General features: G+C 36.8%; 1 protein-coding gene across 2 annotated transcripts in view; it reads right to left on the bottom strand.

The window, feature by feature from the left end:
* Positions 1-13,972, bottom strand: part of FAM174A (family with sequence similarity 174 member A) — a 38,197-nt gene extending 24,225 nt beyond the window's left edge. Inside the window, exon 1 of one of the 2 annotated variants that reach the window (XM_059418293.1) lies at positions 13,333-13,972. In XM_059418293.1, coding sequence (XP_059274276.1) covers positions 13,333-13,757 — 425 coding nt within the window. In that variant the 5' untranslated portion in view covers positions 13,758-13,972. The remainder of the gene's footprint in view (positions 1-13,332) is intronic. The other variant, XM_059418292.1, reaches the window with a different exon arrangement.
* Positions 13,973-14,322: the final 350 nt, after the last annotated feature.

Here is a 14,322-nt window from a genome sequence, read left to right as displayed (position 1 = left end):
GAAGCAGGCTCCCCGCCGAGCAGAGAGCCTGATGCGGGACTCGATCCCGGGACACGAGATCATGACCTGAGCCGAAGGCAGCGGCCTAACCCACTGAGCCACCCAGGTGCCCCTAAAGTCACTTTTAATAGGAGATTGCATGACCTATAGGTAAAACCTTCCTTACTGATGAGGGCACTTAGCATTTTAGCTTCTCTGAGTTATGTTGCCAAACTTTCACCACTCAAATATGTATTTGCTTCTAACTTTCTTCTTTTTAAGAATCTTCTAGGCAGGTTCTATTACCAATGCCCCCATTCTAAAGAATCACTTTTTTTTCTTTGCAGTTTTCAATAAAATAATACAGTGCCACAAAAAAAGTCCACTAAAACTTATCAGTTTCATTCTACACTTATTTTTTTCAGTAACCCAGTAGTCTCATCTCCATCTAGATCATAACCTTTTCATTTTTTTCTCTCCTCAGAGATTCAGCAGCCCAAATTCATGAACACAACTGTTTTTAAACTGGACTCTGAAGTCCTAGGTGTTTCAGTCAAAGTGTAGCTGGTCTCTACCACTAAAAAAGATAAGATTTCAACATTAGAACAATGCACAAGGCCTCCCAACACGGGACCTGTCATGTCCGCTAGCCCTAGCCTCTCGAAGAAAAATTACTTTGCCTACAAAGCTCTTCTGAATGGCTAACATCGGCTATGGTGTGTTCTACAGTGCAGAACCCCCTACTCTCAACCACAACTTGATTGCCTCTGATAGGCAATTTTTCTAAGGTTTATCCGTCTCTAGATTGGATTATGACGGATGATGTAGCTTAGTCTACAAAGATAAGCCAATTAGAATATATACCATAGGAAATCAATGTAGAAGAAAACACACACATAGGTGCAAACAAGAACATGAGACAATTTGAAGCTGTGATGGAGATTAGCTCATGAAGAGGCTGCAAGGCATACATAGTAAAGGAAATAACGGGTCACAGTAGCCCTAAATTACTAAATTACTTAACTTTTATTAAGAAAGTAAAAAGTAGAAGCCACTCCTCCTTACTTTCCAGCTCTTCATACAGTTTAGGCTCCTTTCTAAGCTAAACCAGTCAAGAGCCCTTGTACATTCTTTAGTCTCTTTTACCAAGCTCTGACAACTGTGGACGGCTTAGGCTGAAATGGTAAAATCAAGGTCAGCTGAACTGCTGACAACCCAAGCCTGCAGCTGAATTTTCTAAAGGAGAAATAAACTTTTACTGCATTAAGCCACTGAGGCTGAGATAGTTTATTGCCTCAGCATAATCTATATTGCCCTGATTAAAATATTCAGACTCTCACATCCATTCTAATGTCTATAAAATCATCTACCTCAGAGGTGAGAATAGAGTAACATGTCTTTAAAAAAATTTTATAAAAGTTCTGTATAAGCCCATATAAATTAAAGGTGTGTGTCTATTATGCCTAATAAAAAGAAAAAGTGTATACATAATAACATAAGGTTATAAATATTCAGAATGTAGTATGTTGCTAACATGAATTGACATTTACAGACTTGGGTAATAAAAGAAGGTTAAAACTATTACATTAACTGGAGGAATATAAGCCTACATGGAATAGTACACATGTACACATCTGTATGCAAATTAACTAGTACAAGAAGTTTATTTTTTACCTTTTCAATCTGTTGTCATATTACTGAGAAAATCAGTGAATAAGTAAAATTAAAATATCAACTAGAGACAAACCAAAGTATATTTTAATATTTTTTACTTTAGAAAAACAACACAATTTGGCTACAAAGAATAACATTATGTGCCAACAAAAATCTCCTAAGAAGATTCTGTATCTTCATGTTATTCTGAGAATTGCCAAGTCTCTGCCTAGTTTTTATTACAAGGGGAAAAAATTGTATTAAAGAAAATAACAGTAAAGATCTCTGAGAAATGACTAGGAAAACCCTAAATGATTTCTTAAGAAAATGACTTTAAGATTCCAAATTTATGACTGAAGTATTTTTCATGCTGTTTTATATCATACTGAGCAATGCAACTTATCAAGAAGTAACTTTTAACCCAATTTTAGCTTTTTATTTTCTCATGCTTGAGAAAAGACAGAGCATAAATAATTTTAAAAATATAGATTTGAGAGTTTCTTTACCAAAAATAAAATTAAAGGCAAATGTTGTAATATAAAAGATATATACAAACATGGGCAATGGAGATCATGATAAAACAACTTAAACTTTGAAGAGGTATTCAAGATATTTAGCTATTTAACAACTAGATATTTAGTTATTTAACAACTGCAAGACATAAAAATCAACTAATCAAGACGGATACTGACTTTAACAACTAGCCCAACTATACTAGTGAAGTGCGCTGATACATACCATTTGAATATTAGTACTAAAGTTTCAAAATTCACATTTGTTGATTATTTCACTTTCAGGAAAACTCTGTAGTAACTAACCGGAGGAATCTCAATCAAGTTTCCCCTCTTTGTCCCAAATCCAGCCTTTTTAGTTACCAGCAAATGCATCTCCCAGTTACACTTACAATTCATCCTGATGACTGCAGTTATCTTAGATAACCATAATGCATATTATCTTGGGTAAATATATGCACTATATTTATGTATTTTAAACAGTCCCAGTTGATGTTTCTGGAGAACCACAGATCATGAGTCCACAGCTCTTCAAATATAGAAAGCACGTGAAGTAAATTAAAATAACTGGATTATTACAGAGTTGATGTTAATACCCATTGCACCAACTACCTCACATTTCTGATCTTCACTTCCATGCTTTGCTTTAGTTTTTCGATACATTGTTCCTATTTCCTTCAGCTATTTATTTAGGAAACATTTGAATCTCTATTTTAGAAAAAGGTCTAAGGAATAAATAGTGTACAGAGAGCAGACAAGTGAACCAAGTATTACAGTTTACTGGAAATACTGCCATTATAATGGTGCTATGCTTGAATATTTGTGTACCTCCAAAATTCATGTTGAAACCGAACCCCCAAGGTGATCATATTAGGAGGATGGGTCTTTGGGAGGTGATTAGGTCATGAAAGTGGAGTCCTCATAAATGGGATTAGTGCCCTTATAAAAGCAGCCCCAGAAAGTCCCCCTGCCTTTCCACCACATGTGGTTACAACTGGAAGGCACTGTTTATGAATCAAAAAGTAAGCTGTCACCAGTCACCATATCTGTCAGTATCATGATGATGGACTTTCTGACCCAAGAACTGTGAGAAGAAATGTCTGTTGTTTATAAGCCATCTAGTCTGTGGTACTTTTGTTATAGCACCCTGAATGGACCAAGACAACAAAGTCTTCTGGGACCACAGAGGTTTTTTGATACAACTGATGTTTTATTTTCACCTTCAAAGACATCTAGGATTTGATAAATGCATGTAAACTCTGTTTGAAAATGCACTTCCATAAAAATATGGCATACTTGAGACTGGAACAAAATAAACATGGAAAATAATGGAAAAAAGTTAGACTGAGGAGGACCTTAAATGTTAGGCTACATAATATGAACTTCATCCCATCAGATGCCATAGAATAACACTTCCCAATAGAACTTTCTGTGATAATGGAAATATGCTATACTATGCAGTCCAATATGGTAGACAGCCAGGAGACTCATGTGTTTATAGAGTTCTTAAAATGTTGCTAGTGCATCTAACAAGCTGAATTCAATTTTAATGTACTGGAGTTTTTAAAAGTTCCCATGTAGCTAGTTGACTACCATACTGTACAGCCATAAAGCACAAGTGTAAGCATGATCAGATTTACATTTCAGAAGGAAGACTAGCTGTTTAGTGAGGATGGTGGTTGAAAGGGAGACAGGCTTAGGGGTGAAGAAATAACTTAGGATGGTAACAGAGTAGCCAAATGATGTGATCCTAAAGGAATGTGGTATCAACAGAGCTAGCCAAGTGGTAACTGTGGTCAAGAGCTATTTAGAAAATGAAACTGTATTTTCATTTTCATTTCACATCCATTGAGTGGATGCAAAGAGTAAACAAAAGGGAGACTTGGGGTGGCTCAGGATTCCAGTACAAGAAACCATGTATATGGTGATACCATTTACCTTTACAGAACAGTGCAGGGAAAGTTTGGGGACAAAAATGATGGTTCATTTGAACTTTATGAGTTTGAATAGTATTTCCAGTAAAAGTTGGCTGGACATAAATGATGTAAACTAAGAAAGGAATCAATAGCTTAGAGGTGGTTATTAAAGAAGCGAATTTTGGATGGAATACTCAGAATACACGGCCAGTTAAACTGCAGAGTTAAGGAAAGCACCCAGAGAATACCCAAATATAGAAGAGGTGAAAGTCATTCTCTTCCACAAACATTTAATAAATATTTGTCTTCTAGAAACAGGGCAGGGGTTTTTAGGGACCAAAGATGAGTAAGATGCAGTTCTGTTCTCCAGGTCAGAGGTATAAAAAAACGCTAGTAATAGGAAGAACGGTCTGTGGAGAAAGACGTTCATGGATAACATGGAGAATAAATACTGGAAGAGTTAAGAAAATCAGAAGCTGAAAGAAATGATAAAATATCAAATGCTACAGGAAAGATAAGAAAGTGTCCATTAAACTGATGTGATAAAGTTATTAATTATCTCCTGCTAGGGCACTTTCAGAATAGCAGAAGTGGAGGGCAGCCTGGGTGGCTCAGTCAGTTAAGTGTCTACCTTTGGCTCAGGTCATGACCCCAGGGTCCTGCAATCAAGCCCAGCACTGTTTCTTCCTTTCCCTTTGTTCCTATCCACACCACTCAAGCTCTCTTCCTCTCACTTTCTCTCTCAAATTAAAAATAAATAAAACAAACAAACAAACAAACAAAAAAACCCCAAACTAGAATAGTATAAGTAGAAACCAGACTGCAGCAACCAGAGAAGCAAATGAAAGGATATCTCTGCAATGGAGGATATCTCTTCCCTCTCACCCATGTTATTCCTACCACATAGGATTTTTTTAGATTCCTTCTTTCCATGTCTTCTCAAGGACCTTCCTTTCTTTTAATTTCATTATTTCTTTTTTTTTAAATTGGCTCTTTTCCTACTACCAACATTTGAATATACTTCAATATTATATTCTTAAATGTACATCACCCCCCTCCTATTCAATACTTCTCCCTGACAACATAGCCAAAATTGTTAAGAGTGACTAAAACATATCCAAAGAGAAAAGGCCGACTGAAAAGCAGATTCAGTTATAGAGAGAGTTTTTAGATCATTCATGTTGATTAGGAATAAAGATTCCAGGCTTCTATACAAATGTAATAGTTTTTGCTGTATTAACTGACTGTCCAAATAGCCTTGTCCAGCCTCCCCCAGCTAGCTTAACTTCTTGCAACTGTATTCCTCAAAGTTCAATTTCTTATCACAAAAAGTAGTGATACTCTTCTACTAGATGTTAAGCTCCCTGAGGAAAAATACAACACCTTAGTTACCCTTTATGTTCCCATACCCAGACTGTTATGTCACTCAAACTTATCTGGTACCCTGAACAGTTCATTAAGTGACATAATAGTCATGCAAACTTGTCATGAAATAATTTGGCTGAATTTAAAGGTAGCCAACATAGTAACTTCTCCAACTACTTCTTCATAGTCCACATTCAGCACATTACAAACATTCTCCCAACAACTGCACCATAAATGCAAATGATTTACTGATGTGACAAAACAAAAAACCCCTTAGCCCTTGGTTGTCCAAAGTGGACAGAGACAGGATAAATACTATCAAACACTAACCCCACATGGATATCAATCTATAAGTGTGGCATGACATGAAAAAGGTTGGGAAGGGTTGCCCTGGGCCCAATACCCCCAATAAATTAACCCCCTTACTTTTATCTCCTAAAACTGTATACCTGATGAACACTGCTTAAGTAGAGAAAGTCCTATTATCACATGTGGAAAAACAGAGTGGAGAGACAAACTTTAAAAGCACTCCCTGAAGCCAAGATTACTCCAGGAGAAAAGAGACAAGACCAGTGGAAGAGATCAGAAAAGAGTAATGAAAGAAAAAAAATAATAGTCATTATCGCTACTAAAAGTCATTGAGCAGTTACTATGTGCCAAGAATTGTGCTAAGTACTTTGTATAGATTCTTGAAACAATCCTTTCTGATAAATCCTATCGTTTTCTCTATTTTACAAAACCTGGGCTGAACCTTAGATCTGCCATTTAATTCACATGAGGACATACAGCATGCATACTCTCATGTAAATCTACAATTAGAACTCAGGGAATCTGACTGCTCATCAGGCTACACTGAAATGGGATCAGGACAGCATAATGAAAAAGAGGTCAAGGCAGCAAAAATAACTCAAAAATTAAATGATAAGTAACAAATGCAGCCAAACTGTTCAGAATAATGACTCCTCGGGTAAAATAAAGAACACTTGGTAGTTTGAAGGTGATTAGTGACTACCAACTGAGGGTCAAATTGCAGTACACTTTTTTAGCCCGTCATAGGAACTTATAAACTGCTGTATTAAAAAAAAAATATATATATATATATATAGCAAGATGGATATGAATAATTTATATCCTTCCTTGAAACCTGGAGCAAAGGTGGATCAGGGAGGTAAACACCTCTTGTTTTTGGTAACTGTATTCTTTTCCTGCTTACATTCATATTCCTTTATTGGTAGTATCTGTACCACAATAAACACAGTCTGGTGAGTTAATAATTAGGATTGCAAGCATCTCTGCCAAGAGGTAAATGAAATTTATTTCTCCTTCCATGGAATTTAATTCCTGAACTGAGAGACAAAAAGACTGAAAACCACTGCACATCTATATAGTGGAAAGAAACTTCTGTTTTGGTTTCTTACCTCCTAAACTGCTGTAGTTCCTACCTACTACCAAAACCTAACTCTTCAGTTACTCTTTGACTTTTTGGGATTAAAAAATATCCCCCTTAGTTATCTAGGACTGTTTCATGTGTTTAACCAAAATAGTGAGTGATACAAGCAGTAACCTAACCCTTTAATATTAATTAGAAGGAAGCAGGAAAGGAAAAGTACACAGGAGATGGATGAGGGACGTTATTTCTTTTGAAAAACCTAGTAACTATTTTCCCTACCTAAATATTTATTTTCTCTGTCTGGTCAAACCTACTTCATTTACTAGATATCTAGGTACAAACACTGTGCTTAGTCCTGGGTAAAAAATAAGTAAATCGCCTCTGTCCTCACAGGGTTTCTATGCGTCTTCTCCAGCCACTTCATTTCACAATGATTCTGCTTATAGCACTGACGCATAATCACCTTGACATTTTGGCACTTCACCACAAAGCCACATAAGCATTTCATAATATTTTAAGAGTATGACTAAATGGTTAGGGAAGGTAAGTTGCATCTGTACAAAGAATATCAATTCTTTAAGAATGTATAGTTGTTAAATATATTTCCAAGCTCTAAGTCTCTATATAAAACATTGAATACATCTTCCTTTGCTGAACAAATGATGGCAATCCAGGACAATTTATACTTGTTGAGAAAAATCCACTTTCCAAGGATGTATTAACACACAGAATATAAGTTCCAAGAAGGCAAAGGTTTTTCTCATCTCGAGCACCGCTGGTTCTTACCACAGGGCCTACCCCTAGCACACTGTAATCGCTCAAGCGTATTTACTGAATAAATGGCAGTGAGTAAATACATAAATGTTAAGTAGTCAAAGTATTCCCTGTTTTTGCCTAAAGTGAATGATTTCTATTGATGTCTTGTGATTTTATAAGTAGTGCTGAAACCATATGTCCTCTGGGAGTATAAGAAAATAAATTCTGTAATGGAGATTCTTGTTAAGCGACCAGATGGAAAAGATATCATTACCAATCCCACGTTCATAATTCAATAATGAATTGCTCCAGGAGGAACTGAGGTAGAAATATGTATGATCAGATTAATAGAAGTTGCTGTAAAATATCACTATTCCCTGACTGTGTCTAACAAATTAAGAAAACCTCTGACGGAAGAAAGGGAAGTAGGGGTTGAGACAGAACACTAAATTATTTCAGGTTGGCAGAGATACACTATCAATAAATGCTAAGGTTAACTCACTTTTTAAAAATAAATTTTTTTTAATGTTCACAAAAAGCATTGTTTTAAATAGAAAGGTACTGTGCATATAATATTCACTTGATTTTTGTGTGAAAATAAGCTAGTCATCCTTATGTGCAGTATCACTTTAAATTGGTGACTTTAAGTAATCACAGAAAGCAGTATAGTAAATAGGCATGTTAAAAAAATTCAGATAGTTCCTAGGAAGATGTTGCTGCGGCAGAGGTCGAAGAGGTTGCTGCCCGTGTTCTCCTCATATCGAGGAAGTGGTGATGCAACATGGAGGCTTAAGTGGGTAGAAGAATAAATGAAACAAGATGGGATTGGGAGGGAGACAAACCATAAGTGACTCTTAATCTCACAACAAACTGGGGGTGGCCGGGGGGGGGGGGTTTGGGAGAAGGGGGTGGGATTATGGACATTGGGGAGGGTATGTGATTTGGTGAGTGCTGTGAAGTGTGTAAACCTGGTGATTCACAGACCTGTACCCCTGGGGATAAAAATATATGTTTATAAAAAATAAAAAATTAAAAAAAAAAAAAATTCAGATAGGGCTGGATTTCAATGCAGTTCTGCCAAGGCCTATTTTGCTCACTCGGACTAATTATTTAACCTGTATTTCTTTACCTTTACAAGAATACTTGTAATACTTGAATACTTTACAAGAATAATATTATTTGTTTTGAAGGTTTTTGGCAGGTATTAAAATGGAAAATGCCCATGAAGTACATGGCATTGTATCTGGTACATAAATAACTAACACATGTTAGATAGCATAATGATAAGTAAAATTTCAAAAATAATGTTTCAGTTACAAAGCAAGGTTCTTTAAAAAAAAATAAACAACTAGTTAAGTGCTTTAGCTTATAGGTCTAGGAACCATTAAAATTAAATTAGTATTGGGTATTTGTCAACATTAAGTACAACATTAAGTATTAATAGGACCTGACTTTTTTTTTTTACTTTTCCAGAGATCCTGCACATTCTTTATTATCTATTTGATTGTGTGATTAGTGTCTCTCTGCTCCTTTAGTCTGTAAGTGGCATGGAGGCAGAAACATCTATTTCGCTCACGTTAGATCCCCAATGCCCAGTTCTGAGCAGCTGAATAAATACTTACTGCCTGAATGAAGGCTAGTGTACTAAATTTCATGCTCATCTCACTATATAAAATAGCTTCCCCCCTCCCCATTTTACATCAAGAGATATTAAACTAGAAAGGTTAAGTGACTTGCTAAAATCAGAGAGGAGAAAAGTGTCAGGACTGGAATCTAAGTCTTGGTCTCCTAATACACCATACTGAATACAGCATTGAAAAGCATCACTGCCACAGCATGAAAAAATAACTAATTCCTTGTTTTTAAGGCAAGACCATTCTTGACAAAGTTATACCAAAATTGCTTTTAAAATAATCAAATACCTGCTAAAAAAAAATAATAACCCTGTCATTTTTTTTCTTGCTTTATTGATTTTACTGTGAGAAGAATTCTTACAAAGAGTAATCTAAGTATTATTAATTGAGATCTTCATTCCTCTTTGTTCTATCAAAAAGAAGCAATTACCATTAAATTTCCAAATCTTTACCACCTACCTATAACAATATTAAAAAAAAAGAATATTCATTCATTAGACAACTACTTATTCAGTGTCTGTCATATGTTGTACGTAAGGTTCAACACTTAGGATATAGTACCGAATAAGACAGAGGAGTCTTTTCTCATAGAGACTATATATTTTAATCTTAGGAAGCCTACTCTTTTCCATATATATTTTTCAATTTCTACTGAGACAATTTAGGGTTTTTTGGAATATTTTCAGCCTCAAAATGAATTATTATTATCTCCAGTCACATATTCATTATAATTGAATTAGTTTAAAACAAAACAACTTCTAAGTTTCATGGAGTTCAAGTATTTTACAAATAAAATATTCTCAGCGTTACCACCCAAGAGTTAGGGAAATTATTTTTGCCCATTCTTTCTCCCGGGCACAAATAAACTAATGCTGGTAAGCTGTTAGAAGTACTTTCAAAGTGGGGAGTCAAAATGGGAATTCACCAAAATAAATAGTTTTCATCCCATAATCTTGGAGGAAATGTATGAATTCTCAACACTGCCCAAACACTGTTAGCATCAATCAAGCCTGGAACATCAGGAAGCCACTCAGGTAGCTCCCTCAGCTCTTTCCTTGGTTGAATTCTTCAAATAGTGATGTCTTGGCTCTATATCAGCTCTTCAGAAAGACAGTAACCACCTAAGCCACTTAAATAATAACCTTATTGTAGATTTTCAACCCTAAATTTAATACTTGAACTAAATGTTCATATATCAGATAATGGTTCAGAATGAATAAATGAGTATATTAGATGCTGGTTAAACTGACTATGTGCATTTTTTCTTAGCCAAAGTTCAGAATTTGGCTATTAACATGCAATATGTTAGTGTGTCATCCAATGGAATCATACTGAAGACTGTACCCTTCCAAGCTTTGCAGAAAGAAAGACAGAAAATCAATGGCAATAAACATTTATATGTAAGATTATAAACTAGGTAGAAGCAAAATGAAAAGAATCATCCCAAAAAAGTTATCATCAGACCCATAATTTACAAGTATAAGAAACATAATATTCAAAGAATTATGGACCTTTAGAGGAACTATAGATATAGCATTAAGTAACAGTGAAAAAATGATGTCTCCTTCAATTTTCTTCTAATCTTTGTATCAAGAAGAAAGTCTCATATCGTGGCTATGTCTTTAACACTTTATGAACATGTTCTCACTTCCCCTTTAACAGAGAGTGGACCTGGACTTGCTGGCTTTGTATCCAATAGTATCTAGCTTAGATAATACTCTTTACACCAGTGGTTCTCAAATGTTTTGGTCTTGGGATTCCTTTACACTCTTAAAAATTATTACAAACTCCAGAGAACTTATTTTATATGTGGATTACACATATCAATAGTTAATATATTAAACCTAAGAAACTTTATAATATTTATCATTTAACATAATAAATCCATTACATGGTAACATTACTTTTTACAAAAAATATACTTGTCAAAAAGACTGAAAAAGGTGAATAATGGCACTGATAAAGACTTTCTCAAATTCCTTTAATATCTGGCTTAAACCAATAAAACTAGATAGAAGAAGGAAAACAGCCAGGTGTTCATATTTTTTCCTGCATTTGATCATTTGCAGTATGTTATTTGGTTGAAATATATAAAATCCAGGTTCACATACATATGAACCCCGGAAAGGGAGGAACACTTTAATAGTCTTCTCAAATACTAGTGTTTATTTTTTTTAATATTACACCAAAACTCCACAAGAGGTGAAAACTACTTCAACAGTACTCCCTCAGTTCTTTTCCTGGTTGAATTCTACAAATAGTGATGTCTTGGCTCTATGTCAGCTCTTCAGAAAGACAGTAACCACCTAAGCCACTTATATAATAACCTTATTATGTAGATTTTCAACCCTATAATCTTATTATAGATTTCTTCCAAGTCAATCTTACTACATGAAATATTTAAATATAATTGATGTCATAAAACAATTTTACTTCAGTAATAAAAAATGTATCAAATGAAGGTGACTGATAACAGTAATAAATGTCATTGATTTGATTATATAACTCCTTTTCTGCTTTATATGGCATTAAGTAAAATAATAAGTGGCAATCAATCATCTACTTGTATTCATAACCTAGTACTTAAACAACATAATGACCTGGTCTACTTAATCCAAAGGCTGAGCGTATGTCAGACCTAGACTTCCTGTTAAGGGGGAAAAAGGATAGAAAAACATTCAAAAACATTGGAATTTATCATCATAGATATTAGACCTTGGGGCACCTGCATGGCTCAGTCGTTAAGCATCTATCTGCCTTCAGCTCAGGTTATGATCTCAGGGTCCTGGGATCAAGCCCTGTGTCAGGCTCCCTGCTCAGCAGGGAAGCCTGCTGCTTCTCCCTCTTCCTCTCCCCCTTGCTTGTGTTTCCTCTCTTGCTGTGTCTCTGTGTCAAATAAATAAATAAAGTCTTAAAAAAAAAAAAAAAGATATCAGACAACATGGGACAACAGACAAATCACTTTATTCCTCTGAGTCATTTTCCTCACAGGTAAGGTGAAAGGTGTCATTTAAGTCATCATATATGTCCGAAATCTGAAATTTAAAGAATTCCATAATCAAGCATTCTGTAGTAAGAACAAGCTCAAAATGATTAATTTTGTAAATTTAAACTTTTGAATGACTTAGAACTATTATTTATAGATGAATTCATATTATAAAGCCTTTTTGGTAAGTGAAATATCAAATTTATCCATTTACAAATTCAAAATTTTGCATATTTGAAGTCATATATTTAGTTTTGTTAGGTATTAAATATTTGCTCCAATATTAAAATTGAGTATGTTCAACTTCTTTTACTGTATAGGTTTCCCATCTCATCATGCAATTGTTAACATTTTGCACTGAAGTACTTCGTGCCATGCAAAATGAGTGCTAAATGTTTCCGATTAATGGGGTACAGACATAGACTGAACCACAGGAAGTTGTTACTTTTTCCAGGTCAAAAACAGTGGAATGTAGTAAACTTTATATATTATAATCTAATCACTTACATGGCAGATTAAAGACTAATATGAGAAAATGCTCATAAGGAATAACTTTTCCTATAAGTTTTATAAAATTTTATAAATTTTTAAAAAATTTTATAAACTTAATTTTTTTAATTTTTAATTTTACAAGCTTTATAAAATATTCGCAAGGCCTTTCTGCAGTAATATTAATAAATAATACTAATTTTCTAATAAGTGAGAGGATTTTACAAAAGAACTCTAGGTCTCACAGGTGCTACTAATAGGAATCCTATCCTTAGGAGGCTTGCATTCTGATAAGCAAAATGACAAAGTACACAACAATATATAGAATAGAAAGAGAAAAGTAGTAGAAGATGGCGTGGTCAATACAAGATTGCTTCGTCTTCAAGGAAAGTGTGCCCTTTGAGCCAGGTAAAGAGATTTGGAGGTGAGGTATACATTTATAATTTATAAATGAAAGAAACTACTTGGTGGTGTAACTTCTTCCATTGGTACCACAGGCTTTTAAAGACAAATACCACAATCGCACTCAGGCGGGCATCCCTGATAATGCGGGCAAGCAAGTGCAACGCCAGGTCACAGAAATCTGCCTTGCTAGGTCACCAGGCAGCCCATCTCAGGTCTGCAGGGGAAGCTCACAGAGGCTCTGCCTCACCTGACTGTCCTGACGACGAAGTACACCAGCACGGCGCCGCTCACCACCATCAACACGGTCAGGGCCCGCTGGGTCATAGGCTTGTCGCCGGGGTTGGGGCTCACAGCAAGGCTCCCACCCACTGAGTCTTCTTCCCCCGCCTTCCCTCCGGAGTCGTCTGCTGAAAGCCCCGCCCGGGGACTACTGCCATTGCCGCCCTCAGCGCCCCGCGGCCCTGCGGCTTCTGCCGGAACGCGGCCGGGAGACTGGGCCGCGGTGGGGCCTGGGGGCAGGGGTGGCGGGGTCCGCTGCCCGCGGTCCGGAGCGGCCTCGGCCGCCTTCAGCAGCAAAGCCAAAGGCCCTCCCAATCCTGGCAGCAATAGCAGCAGCAGGAGGGCGAGGGCCAAGAGGTGGCTGAGACAGGAGCTGCAGTGCCGGACCTTCATCGTCCCCCCGACCGCCCTCTCACCACGCGGGAGCCGCCGGGCCCGCCGCCCTGGCTCCAGGAGGAACCATGGGCGCAGTGGAAAACGAAGAAGTGACCAAATCCTGAACTGAGGCCCGGCCCTGGCAGGTGGCAGGGGCAGCAGCAGCGACAGCGGCAGCGACAGCTGCCCGGACAACCGGAAGTTCGTACATCTCCGCGGCCGGTGATACTACGGACGCTTTAGGTTGCTAACAAGTAAGGGCTGGCGCGTTCAATGACGTCAGGCGCGTACTGTCTTCTGCGCACGCGCCGTGCCCGAAGGCGCTGATAAGCCCTGCGGTTTTGTCAGAAGTAGGAAAGTAAACAGAAGAAGGTGGTGTCAAGTGAACAGCCGCTCTCTTTAGGGAACCGTGAGAGAGCGGAAGTTCATAATTGAGTTCCTTGGGGCCAAGCTGCAGAAACACAGCTAAACCTTGGCTTTACCGCAGCTCAGGTACAAATTATGGACCTCTTTCTGCCTCTAAGACCCTGACCTGCCTTAGAGCATTTACTTTAGAAACTCGTGTTTGTAAATTCATTCTCCG

This window comes from Mustela nigripes, chromosome 12, assembly GCF_022355385.1.
Source record: "Mustela nigripes isolate SB6536 chromosome 12, MUSNIG.SB6536, whole genome shotgun sequence".
NCBI lineage: Eukaryota > Metazoa > Chordata > Mammalia > Carnivora > Mustelidae > Mustela > Mustela nigripes.
Note: the sequence above shows the minus strand (reverse complement) of the source record. Positions and strands in the feature narration are given on the sequence as shown.